At 41.3% G+C, this 12,246-nt stretch overlaps 1 protein-coding gene across 8 annotated transcripts in view; it reads right to left on the bottom strand.

Moving 5' to 3' along the window:
• PCLO (piccolo presynaptic cytomatrix protein) overlaps nucleotides 1-12,246 on the bottom strand; it is a 407,515-nt gene that overhangs the window by 180,312 nt on the left and 214,957 nt on the right. For 7 of the 8 annotated variants that reach the window (XR_014300995.1, XM_082692496.1, XM_082692497.1 and 4 more), the window contains exons 5-6: nucleotides 6,055-11,137; nucleotides 3,673-5,684 (exon numbers count right to left, since the gene is read on the bottom strand). Coding sequence is in view for 7 of the 8 variants with exons in the window: in XM_082692496.1 (XP_082548622.1) it covers nucleotides 3,673-5,684; nucleotides 6,055-11,137 (7,095 nt within the window). In the remaining variant the exon portion in view is untranslated. The remainder of the gene's footprint in view (nucleotides 1-3,672; nucleotides 5,685-6,054; nucleotides 11,138-12,246) is intronic. The other variant, XM_082692502.1, reaches the window with a different exon arrangement.

Here is a 12,246-nt window from a genome sequence, read left to right as displayed (position 1 = left end):
TCCCTGCTTCACTTATGTACATTGTGCACATTATTTTGTGATTCTTATGTTAATTAGTGCTAAGTTTAATTAATTCAGTAGATAAGACATCTTAGGGCTTAGCAGGAATTCAAAGTGCCAGTGAAGCACTAACTAGACCCTAACCATGCTTCTGCCTTAGAATTCCTGTGTCAAAGATGTGACCCAAGTTCCATAATGGAAAAACTATAAGTGAATTAAAGGATCTCATGCCACCTAGTTGAATTCCTATGGGGTAGCAACAGAATAAAATTTAAATCTCCAATGTTCTAGATTGCAACATTAAGATAAATGTTCTGAAACTCCAGGATGGAAGATTTGACCCGTAAGGAAGAATTCTGTAATAATTAAAGTGCTCCAAGAAGTTTCTGAGATAGTGAGACAAAATAGTGAATGAATATGGAAAGAGGACCAAAATCAAACCAACCAACCAAAAAACAATCCACATTTGCCTGTAAAGAAACAAAAAGTACAACACACTGCTTTACTATTATTATTGTTATTATTATTATTATTAAATTATCTTTAGAGAGAGAGCACGTGCAGGGTAGGGAGGCGGAGGGAAAGAGAGAGAGAGAGAATCCCAAGCAGGCTCCACACTCAGCATGAAGCCTGATGCGGGGCTCAATCTCAGGACTCTGAGATCATGACTGAGCCGATATCAAGAATCCTGCATTTAACCGACTGACCCGTTCAGGTGTTCCAGGAAGATTTATTTAGAGAATGAGGTAAGGGAAGCCTCTCTGTGGTAGTAAAACTTAAGAAGAAACCTGTACATGGGAATGAGCCAGGCAAAGATTTGAGAAGAGAGAGAGAGAGATCCCAACACAGGGCTGGGATGGGGATGAGGCTGGCACATCCAGCAAACGGCAAGGTCAGTGGTTGGAGCAGAGCGAGAGGAGGGGTTAAACGTGGGGAGTGAACAGTGAAGTTATGAGGCAGGTAGAGAAGAGATCGCATGGGTCCCTGTTAAGAAATTTCTGAGATATTCCAAATTTGATGAGGACTGCTGGAGAGTTTAAGCTGTGGGGTGTGTGATATAATCTGGCATACACTTCAGAAAATCACCTTAGGTTTAGTTTAGAGAAATGACATTCAGAAAGCACGAGTTGGAGGAATCCAGGGGCTAGCGGACAGCGTAAAGAAAAAAAAAAAAAAAAAAAAGACGGTGCCTTTGATGGCCATGGGAAGGAAATCCAAACTGTAACTCAGCAAAGAGATGCCCTGTGACATGTTCTTTACTACTTATCCAGTTTCATTTACGGTAAACTTCTTTCTCCCCTTTGTTTTCCATCTGTTCGTTAGTCTGAAACTTTGTATATTGTGTTTCCTCTATTTAGGGGGACCTCCTTTTTTGTCTTCATGGTCCCACAGAGATGTCACCCTCCTGTTTCAGAACCTCCTCTTCAAAAAACTTCCTGACACTTCCAAAAAAAGGAGATCTCAACACAGAATCCCATATAGGATAGAACTTCTCTTTTATGCTATTTTACAATATGCTAGTTTATGCTATGCTGTCTCAATGGCTACTGAATGGTGTGATTCTTTTCAACTGCACTAGTCTGAGAAAATTAACAGTATATAAACTACTGAGATAAACTTCTTAAACCCGTATCAGTATGAATATCACTTAGAAGATTATTCTTTTCAATACAATTAGCCCATGCTTATAGTAAAGGCATTTAGTTTTTAAAACAGACTCAAAGCATGTCTAGAAATGGGTAAAGGAACCAATTATAAAATTCATATATTAGAATCAAAGTATCTAAAGTGCCAAAAACATTGCCTTTATACAAAAATAGTCTACTTTGTGCGTGAAATAAAGCAGTATCTCTGAGTTGGTATATAATTCTTCCATATTAAAGCACTGAGGTGGATCAATTTAAAAAAAGAGCTACTAAATTGTGCTTCAAGGCTCAATCCACCTAGGATTTTTCAGAGTCAGAAATTATTTAGTAATTCTGCCCAACTTCTTTTGTGATTAGATGGTTAATCAGTATCATTACCTGTAATAGAACCCACATAAGTCATTGTATCTTTCATTTCACACTTCCAAATCTGAAGTGAATAGTGTGAAAAAAATAGTGACAACTTCAACCTCTTCTTTAACCTAGTTCATATGGATTAAGGTACATATATTAAGTAAATGATCAATACTTAATTGGATGATAATTGATAATACATCAATTGGAAACACCTGTTCTTTCTAAGGACACAAACCATAAACATTACTTTAAAGTCCTATTAAAAACCACATTTTCCAAGTTTTCCAAGCAACTCTTCAGGTGAATTTATACTGCTATAAAAATAAATACCTATACATAGAGCTGAGTTGCTTCTCATAATAGATTTAATTCTAGAAACAAAGCCAAAAAAAATAAAATAATGCTCTGTAAATTGAATGAAATCTCAATGCACCAGTGGTTTCCTGACTTAACAGTTATGACCTCTGTCCACCACATGAAGACAATTTTACTTTTAGGACATGGTGTTTGAGAAAATACGTAATAACAAAATGTCATCATGAAACTAGAAAACAGACATGAATTTGTAATTTTTAAAATATGCCCATCAAGTTGTCTATATACCTATAAATAGGCCTGTAGTCATATTTAATGGCATACTTTTCAGCCCACAGCCAATGTTTAATACACACAGGAGAGTGTAAATATAGCAAATATCTCAGAAAAACCTATTTAAAAGCTTCAGGATTTGAAGACCTAGAATTCACAAACCAGTAAATTAAAGAGAACTTTTAATTTGAACATCTTATATTAAATTGAACCATCATATTTATCAACAGCCTACTGTTACATATTAGATTTTTAAAGTAGGATTACATGTATTTCTATACCTGATTATTAACATTTCGGATTAGCTCAGCTAGAGAGATCTTCAAAAATGTCTGAAATATCTATATATGTTCTTTCTCCTTTTAAACATGCCTATGCATTTTTTAAATAATTAATCATTATTATTTAAAGAAACATAAGAACTCTTTTTTCTTTTGCAAGCTCTGAAACTAAGGCTTACCTGAGGTTAGATTAAGAAAGTTGGCAGAAACTAAACGAGCATGGATGAACTATGCAATTAAATTACATTTTCATTTGCTAGCCCTAGAAATGCTCCCTTTTGAGAAATAAATGTTCTAAGCCCTTTTATGAAAATATTCTGGCCTGAGGAAGACGAAACTGCTTGGATGATCTCCAAGGACCCCCCCACTAACAATTTCCAGTACCCATGGGTCTAAATTTAGGGCCATCCTTTGCCTTCTCTGTTTATGTTCAGTATTTATTCCATCATACCTGAATATGAATATTAATTATACTTGCTGAAAGCATAGTCTACAACCGACACTTGGGAGATTTCAAGATTAGAAGCAAACTTTCAATCTCATTAAATCATAAAGGAATACACTTCTTTCTCATTTTGCCTCACCTAAGATGTTGTTTGCTTGCTTGCTTTTCTCTTTCTTTTTTTGGTACTTCTAACTGGATGCATACGTTTTCTATTTGTTCCCACATTTCTAATGCAACAGAAGTTGTAGTACTAGGTTTCGGAGATACCGGGAGCCTCATTGCCTTCTCAAGTCTGCAAACACATGCTTAGCATCAACTCATCTATTGTCTTCTAACTGAAAAGAATCACTCTTACCGTGTAGCCCTCGGTATACTGAAAAGGAGCCCTGGAACTTTCATCTGCTGTTGGACTCAGAGGCTTGGGGTCAGACATGGACCGCTGCATCATCTTGGCTGTCTTAGGACTTGCGGGGGGCACTTTAGCCATATCTGGATGCAGTACTTTCTGTGGACTTATATCATCAGGGAGGGGTTTTTCATAAGGTACAAAGGCTGATTCTAAGGCTTTGCCTGGTGAAAGTGGTGAGATGGGTGAATAAAGGACTTTTGGAGATTTGGGTGGGGAAGGAGCCAGCTGTAATGTGGAATCTGCCCGAAGGTGAGATGAGTAACCAATCTCTAAAGGTGTTGGGCGTTTCTTGTCTTTGGGTGGAGATGTGGCACTCAGATATGGAGGACTCTGTGTGTCTGATTCTGCTTCTGTTTGACATCCTAAACTGCCCCCTTTGTAAGTCTTTTCAGGTGCTGAAATGTGTTTAATTATTTCTACCTTGGCATCCACGCGCGCCCGTATGGACGGTGTTCTTATGGTTCCAACGGGTTCAGTCTGCACAGATATCTCTGCTACTGTTTGGACTGCTATACTGGAGACTTTGGAGACCAGAGGTTTGGTCTTGTCGGCCTCCGCGGTGCTGTCACCGTACTTGCCGGCGCGAGCTTTCCTCCTTGCTCTTGTAGGCACATCCCACTCGTCCTGATCTTCATCGTCGGTCTGGACGCTCGTATCCACACTCTTCTTGGTTCTCCTCCTCCTACTCACATAACTCCGATCCGCGGCGTCCTCGTCGTCGGTCTGCACGCCGCTGTCCACGATCTTTTTAAAGCAGCGGGGATCATCAGAGTCCCCCACTTCGTCATACTGGCCACGGACTTTGGCTGCAGAGCTTCTCTTTTTGGGTGGTTTCTCATCTTTTACCACCACGTCCGTCAGAGGGATCTCTGAAACAGTACTCAGGATGCCAGGTGGGGCAATGTACTGAGTAACACCGTCAGACTGAACCGTGTACCACCCTTGGCTCTGCGGGATTTCAATGGCCACAACGGCGGATGCGGTGGTGGTTGCATCCTCAGTGGCCCAAAATGGACTGCCTTCTGGGGCGGCATACTGACCTTCCAAAACTGCCTGCTCCGTCGTGGTCTGTGGAGAAGCAGTTCCAGAAGGGTCGTAGTTATACTGGTAGATCTGGCGAATCTTCTGCTCTTCCAGCTGCTGGTGAAGCTGTTGCTGCAGCTGCTGGATCTGCTCCAGCTGCAACTGCTGCTGAGCTAGCGTCTCCTGCCTCATCATGAACTGGGCTTGCCGCTCTTCTTCCTGCTGGTAGAGAAGGTGCTGCTTCATAGACTGCAGCTCCTCCAGCTTTTTTTGAACCATGATCTTTTCTTGTTCCCGGAACCTCTGAATTTCCTGACGTTCCCACTCCAGTTCTTCAGCAAAACGCTGCTGCTTAATTTTCTCCAGTTCCAAGAGCTCACGCTCCAAGTCGAGCTGCTGCTGTTGTTTATCTTCTTCAGGGACGATTAAAATAGCGCTTTCATCTCCCACCACTTCAGAAAACACTTCCGAGGCTGTGGTTAAAGTGGGCACTGCATCTATTGTCTCAGCAGCAAGCGTTTCCATTGTAAGAGTTTGCAAACTGGCATTGATATCAATACCGGTTGCCGCAATGTCTGTTTCAGATGCACCTGTTGTTAGGAAATATGATCTAGGCATTGGCTGGCTCTGGTGCAGGGCAGATAATGGCGTCACTGTGTCAGCTGTGTGCACACCAGACAAATCCCTCACCGTGGTGCTGAAAATGGAGCCAGGTTGTGTGGTGATAGCAAATGTGGAGGGAATTGGAGTGGCTACTGAAGAATAGACAACACCATTAGATGACCTCAAAACGCTCCCCACACCATACTGGGATCCTGGAGGTGGAGTCATTCTGGCTGTGGAATACTGTGGGGTACTAATCCCAACTTCTGAAATGACTTGCCGTGTTTCGGGATATGGACCTGTGGTCTTGCTTGAGTAATCCATTACCTCACCTGAAATACAGGGTAGAGTTATAGTCCAGTTCTCAGAATGAGTGATGCTTTTTGGGGTTGAAGGCCCTCTCAATCTTGACGAACATAATGAATGGGGCTGCATGCAAATCCACAGGTTAACCTAATTAGATGTGGAATCAAAGCGATGCTGAACATGCAGGCACATGCGGGTGACTTTGGGCAGAACAAATTAAAAAAAAAAAATGAAGGAACAAAAGCGCACGTGTACTCTGAAATGTGTTGCCAAAACATCCAAAGAAAGGGAAAAAGTAACAAAATCAGAAAAGGGACTGCATTTTTCATCCTGAAATGAGATGAGGGACACCATAATGACACTTCAAGGAAAGGTCTGCTGCCACATCATACTGACCTGTAGTAATTCTCCCTGAAGTTAGATCTACTGCTGCATCAGTTCCTCCAGAATAATCAAAAGCATTTTTACTTTTATAGAAAAAATGTCCGGCTTCTGCTAAATTCGTGTCAGACATGGAAGGTTTCATTCCCCCAATCCCCCTATATCCATATGGCCCTGATCGATCATATTGATAGTGGTCATCCCTATAACCAAAACGATCCTCAGGAAGAGTAGTTGGAGGCTGCTGCGCTGTGCAGCTCCTTCCAAAGGGTAACTTATAAACCATGTCACAGCATACGGCTCTTCTCCCTGCAGTCAGGTCAACAGGCTTTTCATCGTCTTCTATTATTTTGGTCACTGCACCGGAGGTGGATTCATCCATTGTTACAACAGTTCTGTGTGACTTTGTTGTACTGAGGTCTACTACTTCCCCGTCAGTGACCCCCTGGGATGTGATGCCATCAGTCCATCCATTTGTGACACCAACAGGAGGCACAGTCACAGGTTTTGTAATAGCTGATGTCACCGGGTGTGCTGAGGTACCCAAGGATAAGTTTATGGGTGCGTCCTCCCTAACTGCAGGGAAAACCTGGCCACTTGGTATCCTGTAGGGGGGCTCAGCATGCTTTGATGTAGTAAGCTGGAGTGGTGCTGTTGTTGCATGTGCTGTGCCCATTAGGCTTTCTGCGCCAGTGGTGTAACTTGAACTAGCAGCGCATGTGGCAACAGTCACTGTCTCAGTGACCACGGCCATCGGCCTTACTACTGATGGAGTAGCGCTGAGATTTATAATAGAGGGTTGGACAGCACTTATCTGTCTGCCATAAACGTCACTGGAAGTGATCTGCCTTTTCATATCCATAGTGGAAGCAGAAAGATCCATACACTTTTCAGTCGCTTTCACTTCCACTTTTGGTACCGTACGCAAATCAATGGCATCCCCAACAAGCTGCACCTTTCCATTTTCCTTATGCTGACGCTTCTCTAAATGTAGGTTATCTAGAGCAAGAGGCTCTGGAGGAACGGAGATAGTGACACTGCTGAGACCAACACTAGGCACTGCACTTCTGGCTGCTGAAACCTCAGCCTTAGAAACTTCAGTTGTGAAAAACTGTGTTCCTGAAGTTGGGGCTGCTTGAAATGAAGAGAGCGCTGTGACAGGGAGGGCAGAAAATGTCTCCAGAGTTCCAGATAGGTATAAGCTCTGTTCTGAAGTACTTGGCATTCCTGCAGTTGTTAAAGGAGGAACTACAGAAAACACTGGTTCGATGGAAATCAGGTCTTTGGGGGGTGATCCCAGGGGCCAACTGGTAATCGCTTGACTAGCTGAAGAATCTGTTGGAGTCCCAGGTTCAGATGGCAATGTGATAACCACGTAGGTTTCCATGAGGGATTTGGAATATCTTGGGGAGGACTTGTTAGAGTGAGGAGAAAGTGGGGAAGTAGGGGAAGGTAATTTATAATCTGCTGAAGTCACCAAATTTAGTGTCATATTTGAGGTTAAAGATAGACCTGTTGGTTTGGGGTGTGTATCTGCTGATTTTTGCGTAGTTACTGGAGGCTGAGGAACTGCTGGTTTCGGGGCAATTGGAGGTTTACTTGGCTCAGGTCTGTGTGTAAATACAAGTCCAGATGGGATGGAAGATGGTTTAGGAGGAACAGGAGGAGGCGCAGTGGTACATATTTTTGTTACAGGTAAGCCACTACTTCTTGGAAGAGCTGTGGCCTCTACTGTAGTAACAGCATCAACTAGAGGTGTAGCCGTAGGAGTTAGAGTCACTGGAGCTGTAACTGTTAGCTTTTTTTTAGGATGAACAGGTGGTTTAGGTGAGGTTGGTGGAGGAAGAGGTGGAGGAGGAGGAGGAGGAGGAGGAGGTGGTGGCGGAGGGGGAGGGGGAGGTGGGGGAGGAGGTTGGGCTGATGCATCCAAAGAAGAACTTCTAAAGAATGGATGAGTTTTCGTTGGAAGAGACGTAACAGAAGGACTGCCAGATGGTAATGGAGATGCAGGTTTTGCTTGATCAAAGACCTGTCCAGACAGAAAGCATGTTGCTAGAACTTGCTCCTCCACAGCACCAGCAGAAGAAGGAGGGTGATCAAACACAGTTTCAGATAAGCCCATTTTTGTTAGTTCAACCTCAGACTTTTCCCTTTTATCTCTGTAAGCTTCTAAAACCTCGAGAATAATTCCATTCCCAGTGTCCCTCTTGTCTTTCTTCCCTGGGTCTTTTTCAGATGTAGATGAGTCAGTGGAAACAGTGTCAGCAATGAGCCCCTCAGGTACAGTTCCTACAGATTCTATGATAGGAGGTTCCATATCAGATAAGGAAATCACAACATGATCTGCACTAGTTCTTCCATCTGGTACGGCAGTCCGATCTAAAGATACACTTATTTCTTCTGGATAGTCTATGATGCTGCCTGGAAAATACGTTGATGAAGAAATCTCAGAATCTTCCAGTTTAGTTACTATGTCCACGGGCTCTGTATAAACTGTGGTTATGCTATCCAGTGTAGTAATGGGTGAGGAGCTATCTGTGGTACAAACTGAAGAAACAGATGACGTGAGAGAGGGTGTGTCAGAGGGTGGGACAGATGTAGCACTTTCTGAAGGCTCAGAGTAGGTCAAAATCAGTGATTCGTGGGCAATTATCTCTTGAATTTCCCTTGTATAATCAGTTACATATTCATCCTCAATTTCTTCTGTTGAGAAATGTTGGGTTATTTTGACATCTGGGATAGAAAGCGTTGCACTGCTAGTGGAATCTGTAAGAGATGCCCCTGAGAGAACACTTGATGTCAAAGATGCATCGGGCACCCTGTCAAAGTCCATGGTAGACTCGGTCATATCGTCCATGATGGGGGGCTGGGTTGGACTGGATCCAGGTGTTAACTGCATCTGTTGCCGCTTCATGAGTTCTTCATAGGCAGCATCAGCATCTAATAATTTTTTTTCTTCACTGGTAGAAGTTACCATACTACCCAGATCCACTATCTCATGGCTTTCCGGGATGATAAAAGAGCTTGAAACGATGTCTTCTTGAGGCACAACAGAATGTAAGCTTTCTAACTGATAAAACTCTTTCTGGAGGTCTGTTATTTTTTGCATAGGATCTTCATAAATCTGTTCTGGAATTCTTGTTTTTTGATCTTTCCCTCTCTGCTGCATAAATCCATTTTCATCTTCTTGCCTTGTTAGCAGACCGCCATCTACTGAACCATTGTATGTGTCCTCTACTAGAGATTCATAAATATAATCCTCTATTAACATCCCGCCATACAAAGGCTCTTTTTCAAATATTTCATCTCGTTCAGTTGCACCTGGAAAAGCTTTATATTTGTGGGTTTTATGCATCATTTCTTCATACATCTCCTCGGCACTTTTTAATGCCTTTTGGCCACCTTCTTTCTGCATAATAGATTGCTCATCTGTTGGAGAGAACAAAGACACAGCTGTGGGCAATTTATAAACTTTTTGCACTTCTATTATTTTTTCTGGGCTTATTTCAAAACCTTCCGGGTCTGACTCTATGCTAGGTGAGTATTCAGAACAAGAAGATCGATGGAGTTCCTCCATTTCTGCAGCCTGACGTAACTCCTCTGTTGGAGATGCATCTTCAATGGGAGAGAGATTACTGGGTGGTGTCTTTGGTCTTTCCCTCCTTCTCTGTGCTCGAAGTTCATCTTTATCTTTCTTTGATTTCTTACTAGAAGTCTTTCTTTGCTGCTGCTCCAATTCCCGCTGCTTTTCTTGCTCCTTTAATAATTCTTCTTCCTCTCTCAATTCTTCTTCCTCTGAAGAATCTTCAATAGTAGGTAAAAGAGGACCGTGTGACCTGTGCCGAGCTTTACGTTGTTGTTTGCTCTCTCCCTTTTTGTGACTTGGGCTACTGTCACTGTCCTCATCCAGTGATGACACTGACGTAGGGGATGTACCAGGGGTGAAGCTGGAAGCATGAAGACTAGAAGATCCTTCCCCCCTTGACCTATCTTCTGGAGAGTCCGTCAGGCTTTCCATTTCTAATTCTGGCTCCTCGTCAAAATACAAAGTTGTTTTTTTCTGTGAGGACTCTGCAGAGTATTTATCTGCTATTGTGCTGTTAAGTTCAATTGTTTTGAATCGACGTAGCCCTCCTCCTCCAGCAATTACAAGCTCTTCACTCTCCTGACTTTTAGTCTCTCTGTACTTAAGCTCAGGACTTTCATCGAAAGTCTCATCATCTTCATCATGCCATGAATGGCGTCTCCCTGCATCATCATCAAAGCTTGTACTGCTTTTCCGAGTTAGTCGCCTATGTTTCCCTGGTGTCGCCTTCCCTTTCCCTTTTGTTTCTTCCTTCTTCTGGCTCTCAAGGCTGCTACTTATCTCTTTGAGTTGGCTCCTAATGAACTCATCATCTTCAGAACCTGAAGCATCTTCATCGGCACTCATTTCTATGATCTGCTTTCGAATAAAGTCCTCCTCTTCACCAGATCCTTGGCTATCTTCCTGTTTATACTCATCACTGCTCGATGAACCAACACTAGTTCTCCGTTTTCTTTGTGGAAGAGGTGAGTTCTCACTTTCGCTACTGTCTTCAACTGAATCATAAGACTGTCTTCTAGTAGCTGTGTCATCAACAAACTCGGACTTCTCTTCACGGTCCTTTCTGGAAGGACCATCTTGTTGGCTATCTTTTTTTAACATGTCTTTTTCTTCTTGACTCTTTGTGAGCTCCTCTTCTGCAACTGTGGTTTCTAGGGTTTCAGATAAACTCTGAGTTTTTGGTTGGTCCTTGGGTGGCTCACAAGTAACCTCAGGAGGTTGGGTTTTCTTTTCTGTTTTTTCTTCAACAAGTGTACTTGCCTGAGCTTCCAAAATGGATAGGACTGTACTTTCTAACTTAGCCAAATCTGAGGGGCTGGAAGGGCTGCTTTCTTGTGAAAAAGAGTCCTTTTTGAGTCCCTTGAGCAAATCTTTTTCATCGCTTGGAATAAGACTTGGAATTTCACCAAGTGAACTTGATATCCCATCAGAAGAATATCCTGTGTCACTCAGACCTTGTGGGCTTTTTGGTTGCTGAGAACTTGAGGTGTCTGATTTGTCATCTTCCTTTTCCTAGCAGGGAGGAAAAGATATAGGAAAACTTAACATGATTAAACTGGTAACATGGCCTCTCTATTACTCCCAAATAACTACTATGAACTGAGGAATAATTATAGGATTTTTTTTTAACTATATGCCAGTATTTTTTTTTTTTAATCTTTGGATACAAGAAAGTGAAAGGAGTTGATACATATTGACTATGGTTAGTTTTCATTTAACCTAACTTTAATTAAATGTCAATTCTCAATGACCTTATTTTTTCCATTAATACTCTCTATGTTTTTACATTTCAATTCCATTTTCTTTCAAACACATCATTATCTTTCTCAGTTCATTTACTTTGGGAAAAAGGTACAAAGTGTCAAATAAAAAGATTAATCTTTTCATTAATATAATCAATACTTTTGAATCATGAAGACAAGAAAAGAAAGAAAAAAAATCAGAGGATGGGCTTTGTACCTTGCTACAAGTTGTAAGAGATGTTGGAAAATTTACTTAACAAAAACATGCAGGTAATATGACCATAATGATATCTATCTGAGTAACATAAGAGATATTTTTTTTAGAGAGAGATTCAAATAAGACACTACTAAGTGTCTTTTAAGACACTTTAAAAGACATTAAGACACTACATTTCCTTGGAATTGTTGTTAATATTATTATTCTATATCATTTGAAGTGAAGGTTTAGAGACTTTGAAAAGTTTACAATAATTATTATTAGTAATTATCACTAATATTTAATAATATTGAAATACTGAAAAAGTTATGCAGTAATTAGTCTGACTTATGGCTTTTGCTAAAGAGAAATATCTATTATTTTTGTAGCAGTGTTAATCTTATTTATCTTCAGCATCATACTTCAAAGATAGTTAATAAATGTTATTTATAAATGTCTTCTGATTTTGAAAATACTTGGACTTTTACCTTTACACTATGTCAAAGTCAGTTCCTTTTAACTAGTACAATAACAAACTTTTGTAAATAGGACCATGGGCTTTCCAGGGAGCTGAGACACTAAGTAGAGAAATCACAGCCTTAATCTGCTGCACTCCTTTGGCTGTGATGAGCCATGTCAGCAATTCGGTTCAAGAATCAGAGAAGCCTTAAATGAAAATGATA

The sequence above is a fragment of the Mustela nivalis genome (genome assembly GCF_964662115.1).
Source record: "Mustela nivalis genome assembly, chromosome: 12".
NCBI classification, from domain to species: domain Eukaryota; kingdom Metazoa; phylum Chordata; class Mammalia; order Carnivora; family Mustelidae; genus Mustela; species Mustela nivalis.
The sequence above is the reverse complement of the archived record's forward strand: the minus strand, read 5'-3'. Positions and strand labels throughout refer to the sequence as shown.